The sequence below is a fragment of the Clarias gariepinus genome, chromosome 14 (genome assembly GCF_024256425.1).
Source record: "Clarias gariepinus isolate MV-2021 ecotype Netherlands chromosome 14, CGAR_prim_01v2, whole genome shotgun sequence".
Classification (NCBI taxonomy): domain Eukaryota; kingdom Metazoa; phylum Chordata; class Actinopteri; order Siluriformes; family Clariidae; genus Clarias; species Clarias gariepinus.
In genome coordinates, this window is record NC_071113.1 from 19,411,398 (window position 1) to 19,431,095 (window position 19,698).

At 40.7% G+C, this 19,698-nt stretch overlaps 1 protein-coding gene and 1 long non-coding RNA gene across 3 annotated transcripts in view; one reads left to right on the forward strand and one right to left on the reverse strand.

The window, feature by feature from the left end:
- Positions 1 to 9,334, forward strand: part of zeb1b (zinc finger E-box binding homeobox 1b) — a 63,430-nt gene extending 54,096 nt beyond the window's left edge. For both annotated transcript variants that reach the window (XM_053511895.1, XM_053511896.1), the window contains exons 3-8: positions 957 to 1,112; positions 2,423 to 2,625; positions 2,910 to 3,021; positions 3,509 to 5,208; positions 5,663 to 5,843; positions 7,878 to 9,334. In XM_053511895.1, the coding sequence (XP_053367870.1) occupies positions 957 to 1,112; positions 2,423 to 2,625; positions 2,910 to 3,021; positions 3,509 to 5,208; positions 5,663 to 5,843; positions 7,878 to 8,602 (3,077 nt within the window). In that variant the 3' untranslated portion in view covers positions 8,603 to 9,334. The remainder of the gene's footprint in view (positions 1 to 956; positions 1,113 to 2,422; positions 2,626 to 2,909; positions 3,022 to 3,508; positions 5,209 to 5,662; positions 5,844 to 7,877) is intronic.
- LOC128541470 (uncharacterized) lies at positions 1,059 to 18,788 on the reverse strand. Its single transcript, XR_008365631.1, has 3 exons — positions 18,679 to 18,788; positions 1,357 to 1,404; positions 1,059 to 1,140 (listed from the first exon to the last, which is right to left on the reverse strand). It is a non-coding gene; the product is annotated as an uncharacterized LOC128541470 (long non-coding RNA).
- Between the last annotated feature and the right edge of the window lie 910 nt (positions 18,789 to 19,698).

The window sequence follows — 19,698 nt, forward strand, 5'->3', positions numbered from 1 at the left end:
GACATAAGAGCATCGTGGACAGCCAAGTAGCTGGAAGTATTTTCCATCCCAGCACCATGCCGTCTGACTTCACTAATGATATCGCCTCCCCAACATGCAAGGAAAGCTAATTATCATTGTCAGGTGGTTTGGGATGAGTGATGGGGTGTGTCATGACCGATGTAGACAGAGCTCGCATCCATCATCAGATTCAGCTGAGTACCCATTACATATTTATGTAGATGTAATGGTCATGCTGAGTTCAGTTCACGTACTAATCGAACACACCTGGTTGTAATGTTCAGACGCTCTACTAGACACTGATTAGCCGAATCAGGTGGGTTAGATTAGGACTGGAAACAAAAGGAAAACAGGAATTATTATTATTATTATTATTATACCAAGATTTACAGGCCTTTCATTGGTTCCACAGGAGCTTTGTAAACCTGTATAACACAAGCTTTCAGGAGTCACACACCGTGATTTGTTTGCTTGTTTTCCATGGAAAATCAGCATTTTTCAGGGTCAGTAAATGACTTAGTTTGGGTTTTTGTGTGTTTTCTGGTTTAACAAAACACTCCACTGCTTGTGTGGCAAACTGTAATAACTGTGGACAGGCTTTTACTACAGAAGACAAATTACGCAAAAGTTGTCTTAAGCAAACGCAATTCTTAATAATGTTCTTGGAGGCCACCAGGACAGCTCCAGTGCACTCGGCACAGACGGTGATGAAAAGTGCTGTCTGTCACATTCGAATGGAAATTCTTAACAGGAGGATGAATAAACAGGTCCACCTCACTGCAATGTAGAATAAAGATATAACATCTCCTCTACAAAGCTCGACAATTAGTAGACGTTATTCTTTAGAAATATTACTAAACATTACAAACTGCAATTTTAAACATCCCGGAAAAAAACAAAACAAGACTGGATTATGGGCTCAGGAATAAGTGTGTGTGTGTGTGTTTGCGTTGTAGTGAAAGAGGAGTGTGTGTCAGAGGAGGATGAGAGGAGTAGAGACGCTCTCGTTGAGGAAATGCTTCAGCAAGGAGACACAGCCGTCATCTTCCCAGAAGCACCAGAAGATGAACCACGCCAGGGAACACCGGAGACCAGCGGCCATGATGAGAATGGTACACACACACACACTCGGACACACACCTACATTTTAACCAAACGGAAATAAAAGCTTTAGATTTCGTGACCAGCCAGATCTCTCTGTGTGGTCAAAACTGTTAGATATTTCTTATCCTTGTGGGGAAGTTTGGTCCACACACACACGCACACACACACACACACACACGCACGCACGCACATTAGAGTCTATTTTGGATTCAGAGTCATGATGAAGCACACATTTCACACTCAGGTACACACCTTTAAACACACAGCTTGCCTTTGATGACGCTGAAGTTTCCACCTCACCTGTTTGAACAGAAAGTGGGAAAATGCAGCACCTGAGCAAATCTTTCATACCTGAGAGAGTTTCTCATATCTGTGTGTGAAAGCGATTCACCTGACGAAAGGGGTTTAATACGTTACCTGTTAACAGGTAATATGTTACCTGTGGGACATTGCGATAGAGGGAGATAGAAATGTTAGTCAGGTGTACCACGATTCATATTCACATGAATTCACAATGAATAATGCAGATGAATAATACAGATTATAATACAGATTATTGGAATCCAGATACTTACAAAAGCCAGACATGATGAAGCTGAGTTAATAAATATTTTATATCAGAAGACTATTTAATTAATAAGACTATTTAGTTCCTAAAATATTTTACATTATTCATTTCTAACGTATTAATCCTGTCTCTTTCGCGCCTTTCACACACACACACTTTCAAAAGAGTGCTTTCCCTTTTTTTCCCACTAGCTGATTCTCTGGCCGTTGCACAGCTCTTTGTTTTGTGTGATCATCAAGCGAGCATTCCTCTTGCTTTGTTTCTCCTCATACCTCTTCGGCTCCTCTCTTTCATTGTGCTGAAGATCTTGGGATGGAGAGAGAGTTGTTGAATTGTGTTATAGCTGTCACATCAAAGGCCTCTGTCTATTATAGTGTGTGATTGAAGTTCACATATTGCCCTACTTCAGCTTACAAGCAACACAATAACAAACACACACACATACATGCGCTCTTACACATACACTCTCACAAACACACTCACACCTTCTAATGGGTCGACACGGTGATGCGCTTTTTTTTTTATATAGTCATTAACATTATATTCAGTTTCTAGCCTGTTGTTGATGTTAAGTTTAAAAAGATTTTGTAATCAGGGGTTCATTTGCCTCATTTACAGAGCAGACGTTTTGTTGGTGTGAGAGACTCAAACATACAGTCTATGTCCTTGTACTCATATTAACGTCCTTGCACTTCCCTCTCATGCTCTGCCTCTTTTTCTCTTGTCTCACTCTCACTCTCTCTCTCTCAGGCACACCAGACGCGTTCTCGCAGCTCCTCACCTGTCCCTACTGCTCCCGCGGCTACAAGCGCTACACGTCTCTGAAGGAGCACATAAAGTACAGGCACGAGAAGAGCGAGGACAACTTCAGCTGCTCGGTTTGCAGCTACACTTTTACTCACCGCACGCAGCTCGACCGACACATGAGCGCACACAAAGCAGGCAGAGACCAGGTACTTCTGCATTTAACCTTAATTCATTAAACATACCACAGTACATGCTTTGGGGAGTTTGGCGAGAGCATAGAGTCTTTTTAATAATGTGTTCAGTATTTAGAGATCCTTTGTTAAATTCATGTGTCTATTGGAGTTGAAAGTGTAAATGTTTAATCACGCATCACTACTTTTTTTAAAAATGGTAAATAAATTAAGATTTGTTTGCATTTGATATTTTATGAATATTAACACATCTATGGAAACGCATCCGAGTAAAGCACTTTTATTTTCTCCCTATCTAGCGGCATGTAACCCAAACAGGGGGTGGAGGAAACCGAAAGTTTAAGTGCACTGAATGTGGCAAAGCCTTCAAGTATAAACACCACCTGAAAGAACACCTGCGTATCCACAGTGGTGAGCACACTAACGTTTTTTAGCATTGCATGTCTGTCTGTGTATTTGTGTTAGTTAATAAGGAAATTCAGCAGTAGTGTGTGCCGCCAAAGTCTTGCATATTTAGTTTTTGGCTAGCCTTCTGAAATAGGAAACATGCTTGTGTTTATACTGGCTCTTAATTGTGCTGTTAAAGGAAACTAATTGTATGGCAATCAGTTTCATCTGGAACATCTGGGCTTTTTGAACTGTCTGTTTTACTTCATTTTATTTACAATTCAATGCATGTATTTGTTTTGAAGGTTTTTCTCTAGCCTGGTATTTAATTTTCCTAATGAATGGGAATTTTTTGAAAAGAACATTTAAAATAAAACCCGGCAAGCATAAATTAAAGTGTTATGAAAGAAAAGGATTTAGGGTTAAATATCTCATTTGTAGTTTTGTTGAACTATATGTAAACGTTATGCCTGTGCATTATAATGAGCATTTATCTGTTTGTGTCAAACAGGAGAGAAGCCATACGAGTGCCCAAACTGTAAAAAGCGTTTTTCTCACTCCGGCTCCTACAGTTCCCATATCAGCAGCAAGAAATGCATCGGCCTCATTTCTGTCAACGGCCGATCCCGACCCTCGCCAACCACAGGAGGCACCAAAACCCCTCAGTGTCCATCACCATCGCTGCCATCTTCCCCTGCCACTGCCCGGACACAGACCCGGGACAAACTGGACCATAGTAAACCCCTGCAGGAGCAGCTGCCAATCACACAGATTAAATCTGAGCCATTGGACTATGAGTACAAGCCTGTAGTTGTTGCCCCGGCTGCCCCTGGAGGAGTAAACGGGGTTTTTCAAGGAGGGGCAGCAGCACCCTTACAGGGGGCAGTGCAGGCTGTGGTGCTCCCCACTGTAGGACTGGTATCCCCAATCAGCATTAATCTAGGAGACTTGCAAAACATGCTAAAGGTGGCAGTCGATGGAAATGTGATCAGGCAGGTGTTGGAGAATGCCCAGATTAAAGGCCAGGCTGCAGGCGCTGGCAGAGTGGCTATTGCACAGGCTCCGCAGCAAGTCATCCAAGCCATCAGTCTTCCCATTGTTGACCAGGATGGTACTGCCAAGATCATAATCAACTACAGCCTTGACCCATCGCAAGCTCAGGCAGCTCTGCAGAACTTAAAGAAAGAGCCGGCTGGTCAGGATATAAACTCCTGCAAGGCTGAACGACTGCCGGAGGATCTGACAGTTAAAACCAAGACAACGAGGGACGAGACCACCATCGCTGTGGATGGAGAGTGTCAGCAGGAGAAGGCCAAACTCTACAATCACACAACAAAGAAACACTGTGGCAAGGAGGAACAGGAAGTTAATGGAACACACTTGGAAGAGAAGTCTGAAGCAGATGTTGAACTGTGTCCTGGGCAGCCCCCACTGAAGAACCTCATGTCCTTGCTTAAGGCATACTTTGCCTTAAATGCAGAACCCACCAAGGAAGAGCTGGCAAAAATATCAGAGTCAGTCAATCTTCCTATCGATATTGTCAGGAAGTGGTTTGAGAAAATGCAGAATGGGCAGATTCCAATGGACGTCTCCCCAGCAACACCCCAGAAAGAGCAGAATAGCGGGACAGACGTTAATGGCATTCTGGAGGAAACCCAAAAGTCAGTATCTGAGCAGGACAGCAAAAAGAACCAAGAGGAGGAGGACATGGAACTTCATAGCCCAGCAGAGGGCACTACAGCTGGGATAAGTGGAACTGAAAATGGCCCCACATCCCCTTTACCACTAAATCTATCTGCAGATGGGCCTGTGCCAGCCCAGACTGCAGAGGAAGGAGAGGGACCTCTTGATTTGTCTCTCCCCAAATCTGTAGCGGCAGCAAATACAGCCAGCGTTCACTCTGTTTACTCAGCTCAGGACGAGCCTCTGAACTTGGTTTGCACAAAGAAGGAAGTGCTCGGCAATGCAAGCACCAGCACTGCCATCTATGCCAGCCAAACAAGTGCCAATTCCCTGAACATTGTGACCACTCAATTGCCCACCCTGGTGGCTATCACCAAGCAAGGCCCCGTGCAGAGCTTACGTACCCTCACTACCACTAAACAGGCCATCTTAATCCCACAGCTAGCCTACACCTACACCACTACCGCCTCCAGCCCAGCAGGGGGCGACACACCACAGAAGGCCATACTGCAGGTTAATGGTGTCAAGGTGAGGAACCAGTTAAGACATGGTATGCCATTGTGTCCTGAGTGAAAACAACAGAATTGAAGGCACTTTAGTTTTCTCTACTCTGGACCATGTAATGATTTAGATTGTTTACGCTAGTTGAAGCGGTCTTACTGGTTGCCAGTGTTACTTTCCCACATTTGTTATCCAGTTGATTGTTTTTTCTGTTCCAACTAACAAAAACCTGATTTGTTTAGACTTTGCTGACAAAAATGGTTTAGGTGATTAATCAGCTTTGTATCATTACCAACGATGCTTGGTAAGTTGAGCAAAATGTAAGAGTGCACTGTAGCCTACAGAGGTTCAAAATCAGTTACTTTAGGAGTTCATGGTGCAGTGATCTCTACAGAATGTGATATGAGGCAATTCCCGTTGAATCAGGGTGATAACGGAATATAACATTACATAAAACAAATGAACACGTGTTGGTGTGTAGGAGGAGAAGCAGGAGGCTGGTTCAGAGGTGGCTTCCTTGCTGGAGGAGCAGACAGACTCAGACTCCGGGCCGGTGAGGAAGAAGATGAAGAAGACCGAAAATGGCTTGTACGCCTGTGACCTGTGTGACAAAATCTTCCAGAAGAGCAGCTCGCTGCTTCGGCATAAATATGAACACACAGGTTTGTTTCCCATGCATGCACACAGAGACCACCCATTCCCCGGCAGAGACAGGGAACTTTACTCAGAATGGATTCACAAGTGAAATTCTGCCCGAACAAAAACGAGTTACAACGTTATGGTTACGTATTTCAAATATACTGTAACAGCAGGAGGGTGCGGTGAATTTTCCTCTCATCATTTGCAGGCCAAAGGCATTACCTTTTCACTTGGAACCCGGTGTGTTACATTCGAATCTGGTAGTAATTTTCTCTCTTTCTGCAAACATAAGATTTCAGTTAAGTCAAGAGCTGCTCACATCTCTCCGTTTAGACCCTGAGCCAAAAGCCAACAGCCTACATCGTGATGACATCACTGGGCATTCGCTTCCCGTTTCTCCAAAGCCGCGCTTTATGTAACCCACACCTCCAGTCCATGGGCTGTCCCAATCTGTTTAGATGTCTTGTTTGGTTTTATTATCCATGGATACATAATGACATGTAGTGCTTAATCCTGTGTGAGCAGGTTGGGGAAAGGAGAATTAATATAGAGTTATTTATCACTTCATGTGCAGCTTCATGAGCCAGTCGGAGTATGGTACCTTTTAAAGCGCTTGTGTGACATGCTCGATTCCTCATCTAATGTGTTTGACGGCATGTAATGGGAATAATAGTATGATTATGACTCAGTACTGGAAGAGGGAAATAAATATACTGTATTAGCAGCAGGGCTTGAAAGGAGTATCTGCCCATCTAAGAAATGTGTGTAAAATATGGAGCTAATGGATTAACATCATTAGTTTACCAATTAATAATAATAATAATAATAATAATAATCATTATCAGGACTGTTGTTGAGGGAGTGATGATACACAACCAACCATTAGTTGTTCTTGTCAGCTTTATGAAATTAACACACTTGTCATTATGTAATTCCAATTTAGCATGCTTGATAATTACACGTGCACACATCTGTATACAGCAGGAATAAATTGGTTGATGCCTGTTCCAGTTACAGAATAAATAAATTATGTGATCATTCACTCATTACAAAATTGCAAGACACACACTTACATGTGGGCTGGCATCAGTTGACCGTAAAATGTTGAGAGTCTTAATGAACCTGCACCCTTTTATCAAAAAAAAAAAAAAAAAATTCTATTAAAATATGCGAGGCAAATTTCCACTGCAATTCGTGCACACAATACACTGCAGTATTCAGTACTACGCAGGCAAGCAAAGAGCTTTCAGGTAGTGCATACAAAAGAAACGTAAGCAGGTAATAAAAGGAAGTACAATTTAATTGTGATTAAAAAGGTTTAAAAACGTCTTGAACAGTTTAGTGTTTGCTCACAAACCCAGTGCCAGTGGAAGTGGCATGAAAAAATTTTGTTTTTGAATTGGACAATCAGATTGATTCTAATGGAGCCCCTAAAGAGATGTGTAATAATGATAATTATTATTATTGTTTATTTATTTATTTTTGATAATTTAATACAGTTATTTGGTGCATACCATAAACTTTCTCATGCTCACTAGATAATTGTAATTCTCTCTCTCTATACACATATATATATATATATACACACACATATGAAATTCTGGTATGCACCTATATTTATTGTCAGGAAGGGCATTCGGCCTAAAACCTGTGCCAAGCTCTGGAGTAGCCAAAAGATCAACCACGATTTAATTTTTTTAACTCGTGTCTTTAGGGCCTCCACAGATTCTTGACAGTTATGCTTAATTATTTACTATTAGATTAACCATTTCATTCCACTTTCTATACCTGTGGTAGTTGTTGCAGGTTGCCAAAACTAAACACACTGCATGACACTTTATTGAAAGTACAGCGCAGATGACTGTTGTGTTAATATGAAACAAACATTAGACATTTTTTTCTGGTCTGCATACAAGAAAAAGTGTTTTGATGAAAATATGCATCATGGCATATGTGATTAATTTGGGCTAATTTTCATACAGGGTGCTAATAATTAGGAAGTTGTTTGTGTCTAAGTGAAATAAAGCCTGTGCATTTGTCTCTCCACTGTCCCACAGGTAAACGTCCTCACGAATGCGGGATCTGCAGCAAAGCTTTCAAACACAAGCACCACCTGATCGAGCACCTGCGTCTGCACTCGGGAGAAAAGCCGTATCAGTGTGACAAGTGCGGCAAGCGCTTCTCTCACTCCGGTTCCTACTCGCAGCACATGAACCATCGCTATTCCTACTGTAAGAAGGAGGCACACGGCCAGAACCAGGCGCAAAGAGACGAGGAGGAGGAGAATCCCAACGAAGATCAGCCTGGAGCAGCAAGCTCCGCCGCCTCGCCGCCGTCTCAGGTGGACTCAGACGAACGAGGGAGCAGCGCCAGGGAGGATGAGGAGAGTGAGGAGGAAGACGCCATGGGCTCGGGGAGCATGGTGGACGAGGACGAAATTCAGGTGGTGAGGATCGGCGAGGAAGGAGGAGAGGATGAGGAAGACGGCGGCGAGCAGGAGTTTCCCGAGGAGGAACCGGGAAATGAGGAGGCGGTTAGGGAGAACGGCGGACATGAGCAGGAGGGTACAGGGGAAAGTCAAGAAGAGGGAGAGGAAGATGGAGAAATGATGAAGGTCGTGGTGATGCAAGATGATGAAGATGAAGAGGAGACGGAAAACGCCGAACCGATGTACATGCAGGAGAACATAGGAGAGGAGGAAGCAGAGGAGGAAGGAGAAAATGTGAAGGAGGAGAGCGGAAATGAAGGAAACACACCCAGTGAAAACGGAGATGTGAAATGAAGTGAAACCACATCAGGGCTTTTCTCGCTCGTATTCTTTGCTACTTTGCTAGTTTTACAAAAACATTACTAATCTGAACAAAGACTGCAGATGAGGCTGCTTCCAGAGGATTGCAGAAAATGCTAAAAGTAGGAAGGACGGACATAAAGAAGAAAGGAAGGAAGCGAGCGAGAGCGCAGGAGCTCTGCCGTTGCATTTTATCCCACTACTGTGTATAAAAACCCCTTGTGTGCCTGATGATTTAAAAAAAACTAGTGTTTTTTTTTCACATAAGGACAATTTTCAGTGTTTATGGTTTGTATAAATACAAAGTTTAATGAAAAAAAAATTACACATATACAGACTGAAAGCTAGACACGTTTTAGCTAATAACGTTTTATTACTAAAACACCTTGGATTTCTTTTTATCAGTGTTACTAATTTTTTGTCACTCTTGTTTAAACCTTAAAAAAAAAGCTGTACAGTTGGGAGAGATTTCTATACATTTTTATTGCCAATGAACAAAACTCAGTATTTTATTGCATATGAAGGAAGAAAAAAAAAAAAAAGATCCTGTGCACTACCATGCTCCCAGTTTACTGATGAACACCTCTGTGGGCCTTGTTCAATGTCTACCTTTCAGTATTAATACTATCAAGCTAACCCATGTGTCACGCTAGGCTACGCTAGCTCAACATCTGTCTGTCTGGATTGTTTGGAAGTGATATGTGAGCCTTAAGTGTAAGAAAACAATTGGGGGTGGTACACAATCTTAGATCCCCCCAAAAAAAAAAAAAAAAAAAAAGGAGTTTGTAAAAAACTTCAGTAATTTAATGGGTCTAAAATTTGCCCCCCCTGCTGCCTCTTCGCTACCCCTCACCCTCCCTTATGCAAAAAGCATGCATGCGTTAAGTGCCATTGCACAGAGCTGGTGCACTTCTCTCACACGTCTCTTCTTCAACAGCATGTTCACTATGTAGTAGCAAACCTGTGACCCCTGACCCCGAACCACTAGTCCTAACCTAAGGACTGTTCCTGCTTCTTGAAGGAACAACTGAATTCTAACAAACAATCAGGAATCAAAGAACAAAAAAACGTTTCCAGCTCTGAAGTGTTTCTGCTTCCCCCCGTTTGATGCACTTCTTCATCGGATTAATCGCATTCACTTCTACTTCAGGTATTAAATACGAACCCACCGTAACCTTTCACCTCTTTTTTTTTTTTTTTTTTTTACTTTGATAACAGTCAGTATTACATTTTTGTCTGATTTGTTCCTTGTTTGTTTCTCAGTGAATGTTGTGTTATGTTTGTTTGCAGTCATGGCAGTATTATTTCCTCACCCTTTTTCATCAGTATAAGTTTAGTTTTAGAGACCTTTTATATTTATGTGTCTTTTTTTTTATGTTTTTCTTTCTTTACGGTTATTTATTACACAGTGTAGTGTACAATATTGTAGTTTGTATTAATACAATAATATATTTTAGTATGAAGAATAATTTCGAAGAATGAATGAATACAAAGCTAGGGAGAGCTCTCTGGAAAATCAAAGTGTTGTAAAACAGAAAGAGTATTATTTTCACATTATTTGAAATTTTTTAATCCAACACACAGTATTTGAAATATTGGAGATTTCTCTTCTCACATCGCCCATCGCTGCGTTTCTGTCTCTTTCCCCACTAGACATGGAAGCTACTGAACATTGACGATTTAATTGTGTGCTATACGCGCAAACGTCCTTAACCACAAAACTGTGCTACTCTTTTACAAAGCCAAAATGTTGTCAATGAGGAAGATTTTTTTTTTATGTTTTATTTGTGCCAATGTGTTAACAGCATGGCCACAACTTGTTTTATATGTTCTTGTTTTAATCTGTGGTTATATATTTTTTATAGATAGGTTTTCTTTTTTGTTTGTTTGTTTGTTTGTTTGGTTTGTTTGTTTGTTTGTTTGTTTGTTTTTTATGACTCCCCGTCTCACAATAAAACAAATTGAGAATTCAAAGCTTCTTTTTAATGAAACTTTAATGAAATACTCACTCATTCATCGTCTATACTGCTTTATCCTGTATACAGGACCGCAGGGGGCCTAAAGTCTATCCCAGGGGTACACCATCACAGAGCTGACACACTCACATACTTATTCACATACTACGCGTAATCTGAGAACGCCAGTTAGCCTAATCTGCATGTTTTCGGACTGTCTGAGGAAACCAAAGTACCCAGAGGAAACCCAACAAGCATGGGGAGAACATGCAAAATCCATGCACAGGAATCAAACCAAGACCCTGGAGGTGCAAGGCAACAGCGCTAACCACTACAACACCGTGCTGCCCTTTAATGAAACAATGAAGCTTTAAATAGATTTTAATATCTAATAAACTATTAGCAATTAAATATATATATATATATATTTTTTTTATTTTTTTATTTTTTTTTTTTCTGGGTTTTTCCTCTTTTGGAAACCCTTTAGAGACCAAAACAGGAGAACAGATATAAGTCAGTACTTTGAGTTAGTTGGTCGAGCAAACACTAGGACTTCTACATAATCAGGTAGTGAAGGGTTTTACTAGAGGCCGTAATGAAATCCTTTACTTAATTTTAGTATATTGGTGACGCTGAATACTGAGTGGTTAGAACAGACGAGAGGGGAAATGAGATTGCTGCTGAGGTTGTAACATAAATAATACATTTTTAAATTGTATCTTTAGGCACTTTGCCGCCTGACACAGTAAAACATTTGTTCACATTTATTTTATTTAATCTACATAATTGAATGTAATATGAAGAAGTGGGGGTAACTCTGGACTGTTGCACAGTACTGTACAGATCAAAATGATACAACTTCATATTTAACATTTACTTCAAAATTGCGGTATTTAGTTTGACATTGCAATAATTCATTCTCTCCAAAATGTAGTAAGTTATTAAGTAAGTTATGTAAAAGTTATTTTGTCCCAGATTTGGTTACAACTCAATTTACTTAATACTAAAGCCAGACCAAACACCTGTTCATTACAAGATAGGAACTAAAGTAAATCCTGACTAGAGAACAGAAGAGAACTTACATCAGAGCAAGATAAGAAAAAGAAAGCTGTGACAGAACATACACACACACACACACACACACACACACACAAAGACTTCTAACCTTGAGAACTCCCCCAAGGTTATTGTCATTGATCAGGGTTGGATTTCAGGGCAGCATTTGGTCCAGAGAGCATGAATTAGTAATGCACAAATCTATAATCTGATGAAAAGTCTGAAAATGATGCCAATGCCACAGCAGCTTCTTCTCATCTCTGCATGGCTAAATGGTTGCTGTGCTGATGGTCTGTGTGTGTGTATATGGTTCTGTGCAAAAGTCTTAGTCACCCTGTGTTTTTTTTAATACAAACCTCCCTATCGAGTTAGTACACAAACATTTATGATTCCCAAACATCAGTATTTCACCACAAAATTAAAGCACATTATATACGCAAATACTTTTCAGACGAAAAAAAAGGAAGCTGCCAGGTTTTGCATGCAAACAGTCAACATCATCAGAAGAACAATGTACAGTATGTGTCTCTAAAACTTAGTAGCTAATTTCTTTAAAAAAAAAACACTGTAGAAATCATACTCGAGTTCCTCAAACCATTATCACACCAAATACTGAGTTGGTTTCATTAATTACTGTTTTTAGGGATCTACAGGTTTTTCCCTTTTCCTTTGAAGTCATCCTTCCTCTACAGTATCTACAGTATTTGCTTAGACTTTTGCACAGTACTGTACATATCACAGCACATTTTAAATCCTGCATTTTACTTTTAACGCTGCCACATAGAGGAAATACAGTGACGCAAGCAGAATTTAGGAAATCGCCCAATTGGCTTATTAACTTTATTTACATGGGCAGTGATTGTGTGGTAGAGAGTTTCAATCTACAGAAATACTGTATGGTTCGAACTGACCACAAACATGGACTTCTCAGCAATTATCATAGCAATGGAAAAACACGTCTGACAATCCCAGTAGAGTTCCAGAGATGTGGAGAATTTGCACCATTGCTCTGTAATTGTGCTTGTGGAGGACAAATACAGTATTTGACGAAGAAATGTTGTTTTGTTAAATTCATCACCTGTCTGTATTTAAACAATATATCCATACCTGAGCACTTTCCTTAGCGGAGCCGGACCGGAAAAAAAGATGTTCAGCCAAGCCTAGTCCCAGTTATTTTAGTTATTTCAGGTCATAAGCTTTTATTTCTCATTATCTTTAATATTCATTGACTCATGTAAAGCGCAATTAAAATCCAAAATATAACTATTATTGAAAAAGAAGAAGAAGAAGGAGAATCAGGAGCAGGTCCAGTCAGCTAAAATGGTCATGACAGCAATCTTTCAACTCCTTTCATTTCTTTTCCAAATTTCAGCTCTCCTCCCTATTCAGAGCTCTCTCCATCTTCCTTCCTCTCTAATCTCTTTCTCTCTCCCCCTCCGTCTTCTCCCATATCTAATTCGATCAAGCCTGAAATTCGATTTGTCTCAGGTACATTTCAAGCGGCTCCACCCTTCCCGGCAGTGTCTTAAACGCTGTAATGCGATGTCTCGTACTGAAACACATGGCCTGACGGAGTCCATCATGCTTTCATCAGAGCACTTACTGGACACAACACACACGCATGATTCCCATTAGCACATGTCGATTAAACATGCCGGAAACACTGCAGGATGTGTGTGTAAGAGGGGAGAACCTGGTCCACAGGTGACAGAACGAGTCAGTTCATAATGAACAATTTCATCACTCTCTACCGTGCCCAGCCCTTTTCCTCACCAACACCCCCTCCAACACCCCCCCCCCCCTACTTCCCTTTTCCTGACCTCACCTCTCCACCACCTCACACTTTGGCACATATCCCATGTATTGTTTTTCACTCAGGTTGACCTTTTACCTTCAACCTACATTGACCCCCGGGTCATCCAACCGCTGCCTGAACAATGCTCGGAGTCTGTGTGGATCTGCAACCTAATTTTCAGGGGTTTTCTTTCTTCCTCCTCCCTCCTGCTGCGCTTAGAGCCAGATGGCACGGGGTAGAAAAATCAATTAGAGCTCCATCTAAGGGGCAGGGAGAATTTATCCCAGCCGACCCCTACTGAAGCATGGGCACGGGAAGGATCATGCACTCCTCCTGCTGCCAGCGTCCATCACCTCAACACTAATCCACTTCAGTCCCTCCCTCCGCCCACCCTAACCTCATTAGAGCACTGGGAGAGCGAGAGATAGAGGTGGGGGCACGGGGCGTATTTGGAAGTACAGTGTACTTATGCTAAATACTGAATTACAAGCGCATGCACATGCAGTCGGGCCGAGGTGGAGCAGGAAAGGCCATTATGTGGGTAATGCCCGTCAGGAGGCAAGGAAAATTATAATACTTTCATCATAAGAGGAAAGAAAGAAAACATGTCTGGTAAATCATTATGAACATGATGAAGGCAGGTAGCGTTTTAGACAAATATTTCCGTTAAAAATGTGCTAAAATCCTGAGCTAAGCCGGTTTCATTGCTGAATGGATTAATTTTCAGCACATTCATGAGACAAGACATGAGAAAGCCAAGGGTGAAGGCGACAGTGGCAAGGAAAAACTCCCTGAGATGACAATATGATATAATCATCACATGTGTAATGTGTGTGTACAAGTATCAAAGACAAGAGATCTCAATATGGAGAAAACATTGTTCTAAAGATATTTTCTGAATCTGAGTGACGTATCTGAAACATAAGCCGTGTCGTATAGTGAGTGCAGAATTCTCAGTATCAGGATCACATCCTCATGGCTCACTATATCACAGAGAGAGAGACACGCACACGTACGCACACGTACGCACACGTACGCACACGTACGCACACGTACGCACACGTACGCACACACAGCCCAGGTGCGCACTGCAGGATTTGCTGCACAGGACCCGGTTCAATAAATGGTCACTTCTGCACATTGGCATAAAGATCCGACTTTTAGACATGAAAATAAACGTTTGTAACCTAGACCGCACTTTGTCCTGTCCTTTGTCCTGTCCTTTGTCCTGTCCTTTGTCCCATGAGGATCCACTGCTATTCACTGCCTTATATTTCTGTTCAATTATGCTAAAAATCAGCGATATTATATATGTCCCTGCATTGGTGTGTGCTAGAAAAAGAGGTAGCGATGGACTTAAACGCCTCTCATCAAGACCTTCAGAATCAAATAGGACATCTGGCTACCGGTTACACAGAATAGTGTTTTAATTTGTCGACACTTTTAACAACGTTTTCTGTTATATAAACTTGTACTTTAGCTGCATGGTTAGTCTGGTTTAATGCATTGTGAAGTCCAGGCCTGTATTCACAAAGCTTCTTAGAAATCTCTCAGAGAGCTCCTATCTTAGCAGCTGGAGGACTAAAAGTGATTTAGGAAACTTCTCCAAGCCACTCTCAGGAAGGAAAATACAAAAACCTTTCAAACCTACCAATTCAAGGACTGTGATTGGTTAATAAAAAAAATCTGTGAAGGTCTTAAAATGGGCTCTTTGTGAAAATAGAATAAACTAGTTAACAGTGAATAGAATAGTGAAATCATAGTGTTCGCTTATAAAGAAATTGTATAATCATGAATACAGGCTACTTTACGCAAAGTTTCTATTATAGGCTAAATATCTTAAAGTTAATAAAAACAGCCAAATGGTAAAAATGTTTCTAGTTTTGAAACAACCAAATTTACACACAGTAGTTACTATATTAAAGTCCTTACATTTATTTACTGAACTGATTTTATTACTTGTAATCCACATCAGGGCCTGTATTCACAAAGCTTCTTAGATTTCTCTCAGAGAGCTCCTATCTTAGCTTAAAATCTCCTAGCTGGGAGTCCTAGACTAAAAGTGATTTAGGAAACTTCTCAGAGCAACTCTGAGTAAGGAAAGTACAAAAACCCTTATCTTAGTGAGGGGGTGTGGTTGACCCCGGTGCTAGGGATGATGCTGCAATTCAAGGACTGTGATTGGTTGATAAAAAAAATAACCTTTGACCTCTGTAAAAGTTTTAAAATGTGCTTTTTGTGAAAATAGAATATATACGATAATAAAATAGACAGTGAAATCATAATGTTTGTATATAAAGAAAATTATAGAATCATGAATACAGGCTACTTTATGCAAATCTTCTGTTATAGGATAAATATCTTAAAGTTAATTAAAACAGCCAAAATGTGTCTACTTTAGAAACAACAAATCTCCCCACAGTAGTTACTATATTTCAGTTATTATATTTATTTACCGTACTGATTGTATTACTGGTAATCCATTTCAGATTAATGGAAGCAAAATGGCTCAGCTTTTACCAGTTTACATGATTACAGGACTTTGATTTAAGTTGCACTTTTGGATGGTATGAAGCCAACAATCCAAGAGAGATGGAAGGAAGTAAAACAACAAGAAAACTAAATTGAACGGAAGAGCAGAGTGTTTCATTTTAGCTTTTTACGTTCAGTGTTTGGAGAATATTTCTTCTCTCCACCATTCTGTCCTCTGCTATAGAAACTCTTATGCCTCTTAAAAGTCCTACTCTCTACTCTTAAGAATTTTTAACTTAGGAGCTGTCTTAGATTCTTTTTTTCAAATAAATTTCGTAGAATTTCATCAATAAGAGCAACTTTTTAGGCTTAAGAAACTTTCTCAATACGTGCCCGGATCTTCTTTTAGGGAATACGAAAAAACAAACAAAAACACTTCTTTAAGAGGACAATTAGCAAACCTGGGCCGATGTCAAACATGGACAAGTTTAAGATGCCAATCAAATCTCAGTTATAATACAAAAAGCGCAGTTGTATAATTACATCAAAAAGTGTCTGCACTTAAAACAACTATATAAAGAAAATCCAAACTACACTTGTTAGACATTAAATACTGCCTCCAGTCAGAGCTCTTCAGCATGTGGAGGTCTGCAATGGATTTGGAGCCTCATTCAGAACTAGGGGCAATTTTACACCAGCCAATCCAGTTACCAAAATGTTTTTGTTTGTGGGCTGAAAGCGGAGAACTCCGAGAAAACAAATGTGGTGAACATGCTAAAGTTGACACAGACAGTAACCTAAGCCCAGGACTGAACTCGGGACCCGGAGCTGTGAGGCGATAACACTCCTCGCTGCATCACCGCGCTGCCTCCAGCAATGCAGTAACATTTCATCCTATTATCAGTACTTTGAGCTTTTTCTTCCACTGGTTTAGAGCTGATGGTTTTGACCCACGAGATTAACCACATGTTACTTTTTTACTTTTGGAAAAAGTAGCTTTTGCAGAGATATTGAACTTCATTACATTTAACTGAAGAATTCATGAATTCATTAAATAAATTATTATAATAAATTTTTAACTGTTGTCAGAACAGGACACATGTTAGTATTCCCATTCCTCGTTATTAAGCATACACTCCAGATGCAGTAGATTGAATTTAAAGAACACTGTTGTTCCCCTGTAACAGTACAAGCAGTGCGTGATCGTTGATCCTAAATTGCAATAAGATTCTCCATATCGTTAGTGTTCCTTCAAACCTAAAAGCGCCTATGGGAGTAAAAGTCCATAAGAAGATACTGCACGCATCTGCATGAGATGCCCAGATTGATTTTCACCTTGAAACACATTTCTCATTAGCAATGCGGCTGCTTGAGTACCTGCCATAAATCACCTCAGCAACGAGGCTCGGCTGCACGTGTGCCAGAGATGTGGATGGGTGGGCAAGAGTGTAAAGTAAACTCTGGGGAAACGCAGTCATAATACCAGCACAAACACCCTTCATTTATCATGCAAAAGTGTGTGTGTGCATGCTCGTGCAAAAACAACACACACACACACACACTACATCCTTACAACCCTATGATTTCTCAGGCTATAATTAAGAAGCACACGGAGCTATTTATAAGTGTGATCGTCACTTAGTAGCACTAATAAGGAGGTTAGATGTTGGAACACGTATCATTAAGTCTCTGAGGGTAACACTGGCTCTGTTATTGACTCCACATCCTAATAAGCTGCTGACTAGGACCAGCTTCATTCCTGTGGCCTGAAGACGACTCGTCAGGAAGGAAGAGAGACCCACCACATGGCCGTCAAGAGCAAATTAGTAGGTAGGAGCACTCGAAACAAGAACGAGTGTGAGGAGAGAGCCCAGTGTTCAAAAATCACAGCCAAATCACATGCTGTCTCTTTTTTCTCTCCTCTGGGCGGTGTCAGGTGTTGCCTCGGGCACAATTTATAGGCCCTGTAATGATGGCTCAGGTAATGTAGCATGGCTAAGCCAATCACACAGCAGGCTTCAGCGCTAAACGGACATGCAGACAGAGAGTTCATTATCTGTCCCGCTCGATACAGCAGCCTTTGTATTTATTGCCCGGTTAATGGGGATGATTGTATTAGCAAATGAAGGGACATGAATTTGCATGCATGTGTTGTGCTGTTAGGTTGTTTAGATATACCAACCTGCTATTTCCAGCCTTCTGCAATTACCTTATGTAAATTCATAATAAAATGTCTGTTTAAAATGCATTGGATTTTCCAAAGCAAAAAAAAAGACATCAAGTCCAGCCATGAGAACTTCATTAATACCGAAGCACAGCCCATGACATTTAAAATACATGATTATGTCATCTGAGACTCACCAAAAATGTGATTTTAAAGCAGGCTTATGCAAAACGCATTCACAAACAGAGTTGAAACTCAACACTTAGACTGAGCAATATCTTTACTGGGGAATGATTGGAATGTATTATTAGTGGTGATTTGAATATATCCTGGGCTGTGCAGAGAAAAAAAACTAAATAATGCATGTGTGTACTTAGGCACGGTAATCCCAGTCAATTTCTATAGCTCAAGCAAAAGAAAGAAATAAAAAGCATCTTTGTAATTTTCTACAACAATATTAGTGCACAGGCTTCGGTGCACCGGAGGCCTTGTTCCTCTGCTGAGGCTAAAATAAAATAGAAATTCTTACTTGTGGGACACTCATAAGTGTCAGAAAGACAGATCGACTAGAGAATTATGGTCAACTAAAACTGTTTACATTCATATAAACATCCATGAAAGTAGTTACCTTGTCAAATAAAATCCTGCACTAGTCCTATGCGCACCGTCCACATGCAAATGATTCTCGATGCCTCATTTCGCCGTGCCGGCCAAAGACAAACGAGCTGTAAATATTGTCTTAAGCTATACATTTCACACTACTTTATCTTTTTAGAACTCACCAGCATTAGCCTTTCAACAATACTGCAGTCTCCATGGACACACAGCTGAATCGGGTCTAACCGTTTCCACATGTTTCCCATTGAATCCAATTACTCACATTAGGTGTGGCTTCTATGCAGGAAATACAGAAACTACTCGTGAGACTACAAAGGCTCTGATCAAAGAAAGGAATTAAAACTTATCGCTATGATTTTAAAACCACAAGCTTACTGCCAAAATGTGTGTGTGTGCGTAGAACTGGATCAGAGCACTACCCCCATGCACACACACTTTAAGCCATGTGGCCATATAAGCTTTGCATTGGTGGGTGCAGAGGCCATGAATTAGAACCATTTGACTGCTGAAGGAACACTGGAGGAGAAAGTCAGAAAACGACACAGCACCAAGGTGATGAATGTTTTATGGCCCATAATGGCAAGCTCGAATTACCTCCCCACACTTTGGCCTCCCCGGACCTGAAAGACTTGGAGCTTTTCTGCTTTGCTGCCCTGAAATCCAAATTAGAATATGATGTGCACGTCACACACCGCTGACGCTCTAGCTGCTTAAAGCTGTGGTCAGAGCTCTGAATTATGGATATGAGCTAATTGTTTTCTCATTTGGAAATTCTGATCCCCTCCCCTCTGCTATACAGGTTATGGTCTAAAGCAGGCCTGTGATTTTAGACTTACCCTGTTATTTGTCTTGCATTTGTCCAATCCAGGCAGGATCCTACTGAAGGGAAAGAAACGAAAAAAAAAAAAAAAGCAAACACTATATAAAATCTAATTCGGAAAAACTAATGATAGCCCTAATAAGGATAGCCTAGAGTCTGTGGGACATCAGCGTTTTACTCACCGACCATTATAGAGATTTTCCAAAAGCC